The sequence below is a fragment of the Mastomys coucha genome, unplaced genomic scaffold, assembly GCF_008632895.1.
Source record: "Mastomys coucha isolate ucsf_1 unplaced genomic scaffold, UCSF_Mcou_1 pScaffold13, whole genome shotgun sequence".
In the NCBI taxonomy this organism is placed as follows: domain Eukaryota; kingdom Metazoa; phylum Chordata; class Mammalia; order Rodentia; family Muridae; genus Mastomys; species Mastomys coucha.
The window spans coordinates 10,606,550-10,614,152 of record NW_022196895.1 but is presented as its reverse complement, the minus strand read 5'-3'; the positions used below and the strand labels follow the sequence as shown (position 1 = coordinate 10,614,152).

Genomic DNA, 7,603 nt, shown 5'->3' with positions numbered 1-7,603 from the left:
CACCCATCCATCCATCCATCCATCCATCCATCCATCCATCCATCCATTTATTTTGTGTGTGTGTGTGTCTAGTTCTGGTGATGGTTGACTTCTCTATAGTGAACCAAGGGATAGCATATTGTAATCCATACATGAAACTTTTCAGTACATACAGTATGTGTGCCTTACTCTCTACCTGTCCTGCCATTTGGTGATTATTCTTAGGATACAGATAGGACTATTATGGTTTACACAGTGTGCAGCTTTGCCATACTGACAACGTCGCTTTAGGTTGTTGACTCAATTGTATTTATAATATTTGTTCATATCTATGCTTTTTTTTTTCTGTGTAATTTGGAAATCCAAAAAACAGAACATGCTTTCGCTCGCATTTGTGCTTGAGAGGGCACTTGGCTGGGTGGCAGAGCTTGCTTTGCTCTCACTACATCACAGATAATGGAGTAACTGTGCATTTTGACCAGTTTATAAGCAAAGGTCAATTTCTTGCCTATGGTAATTAGGTTGGCTGATTCTAGGCTTTGTATGGTCTGGTAATTTCCCATGAAAGAATATATTTAGCAGAAAGGAGTTCATTCTTAGAAGGAGTTTCTTTTTCCTTTGCATTGACGACTGTTTATTTTAAAAGTGATTTATCTTTCTCTTTTAATGAAGAACTTCTAAAAGGCGGTTTAAAAACACAAAGTGAAGTTAAGCATGGTTTGTTTGAAGGGGGTGGTGTGTGACCAGGCCTATACAGTGGGGAGAAAACCTCTGCTAATAATGCCAATGGACACTTTTGATGCTGTGTATTACATTTGGAGCCTAAGTCCTCTGTTGCAGCTTCCAGGGAAATACCACTTCTGTTTTTGGTAGCAAGAAGATGAAATGTTACTCTGCAAGAACCTGTCTTTAAAGCTTGTACTTATAGTCTCAATGTTCTTTCAGACCCCAGCTGTAAACTTGAAGACAAGATTGAAGATGGGGAGGCAGTAGACTGCAAGAAGAGGCCAGAAGACGGGGAGGAGTTGGAGGAGGATGCTGTGCACAGCTGTGACAGCTGCCTCCAGGTGTTTGAGTCACTGAGCGACATCACAGAGCACAAGATCCATCAGTGCCAGCTGACAGGTAAACAGTGCCAATGCTGTCCCTGCTCCCCACACTGTTCTACTGATGATTTTTTTTCTTCCAGTTTGCTCTTTTGTGTGGTTTCTGCCTCTAATTATTTTGCTCTGTACAGTTGAAACCCTAGGACTGTTTTTAGGGTGGTTGGCTGTACACTCCTGACTAGATGTATTTTTCTAAAAATTCCTGAATGACTCTCTGTCCTGGGGCAGCCTCAGTGTTGAAGTTCTTTAGAGTATGATTAGGTATGTGTGTGTATATATGAATGCATATACATCTGTATGTACACATATTTATATATGTACATACTTATATATAAATACACGCATATAATTTTGTTTACTTTTTTTTCTAAAATGTTGGGAATACAATGGGATATTAGGTGACTAAAATAAAACAAGAACTCTTTTAAGTAGTTTCCTAAGTTTGTTAACATCTATTACCTTACTTTAGCTTAAATATTATTTCTTCAGAAAAAAATTCTCCGCTCCTGCTCTAAGTCAGGAGCCCTTCTGTATTCTTTTAAATGACCACACCTTAGGCGACAGCATTTCTTTTGTTGTTACTGTTCTGGGGTATTGTTTCATTGGTGCTGTAAGACAGCTATGACCAAAAGCAAGGGAGGGAGGGTTTATTTTATTCCACAGCTTGTAGTCTATCAACCATGGAAGTTGGAGCAGGAAATCCAGGCAGGAACCTGGAGGCAGGAACTGATGGAAAGGCCATCAAAGAGTGCGGCTGCTTCCCAGCTTGCTCTCCCTGGCTTGCACAGTGTACTCCCATTGCACCCAGGACTACCTGCTCAGGAGCGGTACCACCCACAGTTAGCTGGGCAATCTCATCAATCACGAATCCAGAAAACACCTAACGCAGTTGTTTACTGGCCGGTTCCTATGGAGACATTTTCTCAATGAAGACTCCCCATTTTCCAGATGCTTCTGCCTTCTGTCAAACTGACATAAAGACTGGTCAGCATGAGTATCCAGTGGAGACTTCACGTAGATGCTTCCACTGAGCTATGCCCCTAACCCTTACTCCTTAACCCCTGAACACTGCCCTTCTTCTCACCAAGGGCATTCATTTCCTGCCTCCATCATTAGACTCTGAGTTCAGGAAGGGCTGGAGCTGTGGCTCCGTCTTTGCTGTGGCTGAGCCCAGCCCATTCCTGGACTATTACTTAGCTCCTCACTAAGGCTGCCATGATTTTTTGCTATGCTGTTCGCTGGAAGAGGAAAATGTAACACCCCACCAAAACACAGCACGTCGAGTGCAATGACTGAATAAAAACGGAAACTTGTAGAATATATTCCTCCTCAGAATACAGTTATCTTTGACATTCATGGATTTGGTGTCTCTCAATTCTACCACTTGTTCATCAAAAGATTTGAAAAGTATTTTGTTCACAGGTAGACTCTATTCTTTCTTTTTCTTGTCCTTATTCCCTATATAATATGAACAACTACTCACCTAGCATTGATATTGTACAGCTGGTAATAGAGTCAACTTAGAGTATACAGGATGATGTGTGTGTATGTGGGGGCGGGGGGCGTGGCTGTACTATGCCGTTCTGTGCAAGGGACATCTGTGAATTGTGGTGTCCTCTAGGGAACTATGATTGATCCCTCATGGTCTCTGAGGGTGAGCAGATACCAAGCAGGGATGTGCCATGTGTGTTGGTTGGCTTGGCTACACGGCCATGGGCCCCAGTCTTGCTCACTATTGTCTACATGTCATCTTTCACTCACTGAAGCCACCACAGTTCCTGTATCTGTGGGGGTGGACATTTCCTTTTTCCGCCTCTTTCTTCCCAGCACAATCTGTCTTTCACTAAGGATAGTGAGGGAATGTGTTTTGTAGACAAGTTGCTCTCCAACTGTTTTCCTAGAATATTTATATTTGTGTAAGATTTTAATGGGTCTTTCATTTGAACAAGGTTTCCTGAGCAGACCATTGTTGCAGCGTTGGGTGGAATCCAGGAAGCAGAGTTCGTTATTAAAGTGCACCGGGGCTCGTCTCCTCAAGAGGGGAGAGCCGGGAGCAACTTTATTAAACTGTGTAGTCTTTCTTGCAGGAAAGGCCCCCTTTTTAGATTCATTTGTCCCCTCCTCTCTTCTTTGACATGGTCTAACCCTGTATCCTCAGCTGGCCTGGACCTCACAGAGATCTATCTCCCTGCCTCTACCTCCTGGATGCTGGGATTAGAGGCATGTGGTTAGAATAATGTGTACTGACACAGGCTAGAATGGTGTGCATTGACTGTTTTCCTATCTTTATAACTTTGTGAGATTTTAGAGTAACTTTTATTGTAGCATTATTTGAAATGGACAGGAAGCTTACGAGGTAGTTGGAGAACTATGTATTAGTTAATTTGCTCATGAGGTGATTGTATTCTGTATTATTTGCCTTCTCATTTCTTCTCTCTTTTGTCTTGCATTGCTTCCCATGATTCTCTTACTATTTGAGTAGTCTCAAAATATTGCACCCCTAGAATGCAGCTTGTGTATTTCCTGGGGAGCCAATCCATTTTTCTGACCAATGTGTAGTTACCAGATTCAAGAAAGTGAACATTTGTTTAAAAAGAAATTAATACTCATCTCATTTTTGCTGATAATCTGATCTATAATCCAAATTGTTCCAATAATGTCATAACCTTTTCTGTTTTGCCTCACCCTGAGTACAGCTTCACATGTGACTTGTAATTGTCAAGTCTCTTGTGCCTGCTCTAATCAGGAATTCTTTCTCCACCTTCCTTTGTATTTTTGACGAGGGCACTTTTACAGAGTACCTGACACACTTTATAGGATTTCCATGTGAGTGGGTTTGTCTGCTTCCTAGTGGTCACATCCAGGTTCTGTGCTTGTGGCAAGGCCACCAGCCTGATGACACCCCCTCCTTACCCTTGCACCCTGGACATAAATAGCATTAGTGCGTTCTAGTGATGGTAACATTAACACCGGAAGACTTGCTTTCCATGGTGTCTGCCAGTCTTGTTCAGTGTAACTGACTGTGTCCCCTCCATTTACAGTGTACAGACACTTCATGGGAAGATACTGTCCTAGCTCAACGTCACAGAACTTCAGTCACTGTTGGTCTCCATTGACATGCCAGAGTCCTTGTTACTTGGCTCATTAGTAATTTCTTTTCTTATTAATTTGTTTATTTGTATCATCATCGATTTTCAGATTACTTTACTCAGTGATTCATAGTTCATTGTATGTATGTATGTATGTATGTATGTATGTATGTATGTATGTATTATGTATGTACTATCTGTCTGTCTATATATCATTTGACCATCTACCCATCCATCATCTATTTGCTTGTCTGCCTGTCTATCCATTTATTAATCATCTATCTGTCTATTTGTCCATCCATCCATCCATCCTCTCCATCTATCATCTGTCTATCTTTGCATGATGGGAATTGAACACAAGGCCATTTGCTGGATAGCTCTTACGACTGAGCTCCAGTTCCAGCTCTCTGTCAGTTTTTCCATGTACTTAATGTCCTAGATTTAGCCAATGAGAATAAATTCCAACTATGTCCTTTCGTGTCTGTTTAATATGTCTCTGTCATTATGGGGGGGGGAGGACTTACTTTATTTCTTGGACAATCAAAACCTCTGGGTCATGTTCTTTTCTTGTCTAGTCATGTTCTGCAATTGTTTTGGTGATTGTTACCATTTTTAGTGTTTGGTTAGGTAGTGTGATATCGGTTAATTTTAGAAAACAGGGTGTTTAGAAGTCAAGACTTGACAACTGTGTGCTCAGTGCTACATCTTACTGTCTATAGAGCTTTCCACTGACTGAACCAGTACATGTACAAATATGCTAATGTGATTTGTAATATACACATAGTATGGTCCATAACCTACCCATACAGAAGTGAGCACACCCATATGTATTTTCCTTGGATTCTAACAGAAACCCTGTGTTTGTATGATATTTGCAATTCAACCTAAGGTCTCAGGCACACCCTTTTCTTTTTGCTGTCTCTGTTGGTCACTGTCTTCTGCGATGATAAAAGCCTGTCTGCTGCCATCCTCGGGGTACTGAGTCATTTGTTTGAGCCTAGAATACACATTAAGTAATCCCACATTAGGTGACTCATGTAACCGTGATAAGCATGTCAACCGATTACAGCTTAATATCTTCTGCAATTGGTAAGTCTTTATTTTAATGCAGTATTTGCATAGAATAAAATTAAAATGTGAGTGTGCAGTGTGACTTCTTGGCAGAATGCACTGTATCTATCTTTTTTGCATGCAGATTTTCTCTGACATCATAGTCTTCTCTGCCCTGTCCTCCTCCTCAGTCTCCACCAGAAGTACCCGGGTCAGGAGTTCTTTAACCATATAGACTCATTCAGCCTGCCGTCAATGGGACTGTACGCTGTGATCACTATGAACTCTTTTCTCTGCATCTCATCTGTCTTTGGTGCCTGTGTCAAGGGAGAACTGTCTCATGCTGTTTGAGAGTATGTTGTTTTTGTTTTTCACAGTTGAGGGTGTTCTGCATCTTCGGCACACAGTACTGTGATGTGGCTGAGCCGCACTGCATCCTCGGCACACAGTGCTGTGATGTGGCTGAGCCGCACTGCATCCTTGGCACACAGTGCTGTGATGTGGCTGAGCCGCACTGCATCCTCGGCACACAGTGCTGTGATGTGGCTGAGCCGCACTGCATCCTCGGCACACAGTACTGTGATGTGACTGAGCTGCATTGTGTGTCCCCTTGTCCTTTTGCTGGACACTTGGATTACTTTCTCTTTTCTTCTTTGCTATTCTGAATGAGGTTGGAGTGGAAATCTGTCTTTCTTTGGGTTAATCGGCTTGGGTTGCCGGCAGGAGTGGAGGGGCTGGCTGTTAAGGAGGTTGAGGAGAGAAGATGCCTGTTTGTAGAGATGCGTCAAGCTGGAGTCCCAAGACGTTTTGTTTCTTTGTACTCCTGGCAGCAGTGGGTGCATCCATCCAGGCCAGTGTTCACACTCCCATCTTCTGAATTTTGTCTTTCTTTTGGGTATGAATTGATCTTCCTTGTGGATGTACTTACTGTTGCCAGTGTATATACACTACACTAGGGTGACTTTCCTAATGGCTCTTTGCCTAAGAACACAGGGTTTTTTTTGTGAAAAGCCAGGATCTTGCTATGGTTGGCCCATAACTTACTGTGTAGACCAGTCTGGCCTCACACTCTCTGCCTCCTGACTCACACTCTCTGCCTCCTGAGTGCTGAGATTAAAGGCTAGTTCCGCCAACTCCATCTGAGAGTCCTATTACATGCAGACAATTAGGAAGACACTGTTCTTAGGCGGATAGCTCCTGCCTCAGATGAAGCTTTTCGCTCATGTAGAATAGCGCATACATGAGCACAACCATGGACTTGCACTGACCAGTGTGAACGGAGCCAGTGAGAAAGCTCCTCAGAGGTGAGAAGGGGCTGTCTGTCCTGCTTCAGGTTTCATTCATTCATTCATTCATTCATTCATTCATTCATTCATTCATTCCTTTGTTCATTTCTTCATTCCTGTGGTATTTAGGATCAGGGTTCCGTGCTGTACTTTTGGCTAGTTTGTGGGTCCTTCCTTCTGCCTTCTCCACCCTTTCTACTTCCTATTACTAGATAGGAGAGAAAAAGGAGAGAGAGCCAAGGGGCGGTGTTATCGTAAGACTGCTTCCTGCTGACTCGGGTGTCAGGTTCCTTGGGGCAAGTTTGATCTTTGTGGGTCGGGGTATCGCCGCCGCCCCTTTGTGCAATGCTACTTGACAAACTGCAAAGAACAGTGTCCAACCAACAGTGGGCCAACCGGCTGCTCCTGTCGGGGCTCTAGCCTTTACATATCCTCTGAAGAGTCCTCTAGATTCTAAAGTCCTCTGAAAAGTCCTCTAGATTCTAAAGTCACACACCTGCAGAAACTGTCTACAGCTGGCAGAATCACCCCCCTGCAGGAGCACAAGGCAAATCATACTCACCTGCTGTGGGCAGTGTGAAGTGGTCCTGTATTCCCACAGCCGGGATTAAAACCAAAACACATTCCTGTAATATCTCTGTGTTCTTTTAAAGAAACCAAAATCCTCACAGCATCATGCGTGCTCCACCACTGAGCTATACCCCCCTCCCCATCCTAAAGTTACTTTAAAAGTTAAATGTTGAAAGGCAGTACTGCATTCTTCTTACTGAGCATGCACCTTCAATGAGGGTGCTTGGCTGACACCCTTATTTCAGCTTCATGAATCAGAAGACAAAGAGGTCACTCCTGTCTGATTTTAATGGTATCTGCAGAACATGGTATGGTATAGGACAGCTAATATACTGATTTTTTTTTTCCTTTAAGTGAAATAAAAATTTGGTCTCTCTTGATCTAAGGCTTTGAGAAAGCTGGGGTCTGGCTTATGCTCACAAAGCACAACATTTTAATTAAAGGTCAAAGAACAAAAGTGACTTACTGGATAATCATGTCAGAAAAGGACAAATCTAATGGGTTTTGTTTCTGTGTACAAAAA

At 42.7% G+C, this 7,603-nt stretch overlaps 1 protein-coding gene across 3 annotated transcripts in view; it reads left to right on the top strand.

Moving 5' to 3' along the window:
• Znf521 (zinc finger protein 521) overlaps nt 1-7,603 on the top strand; it is a 286,828-nt gene that overhangs the window by 31,760 nt on the left and 247,465 nt on the right. For all 3 annotated transcript variants that reach the window (XM_031365023.1, XM_031365024.1, XM_031365022.1), the window contains one exon: nt 925-1,104. In XM_031365023.1, coding sequence (XP_031220883.1) covers nt 925-1,104 — 180 coding nt within the window. The remainder of the gene's footprint in view (nt 1-924; nt 1,105-7,603) is intronic.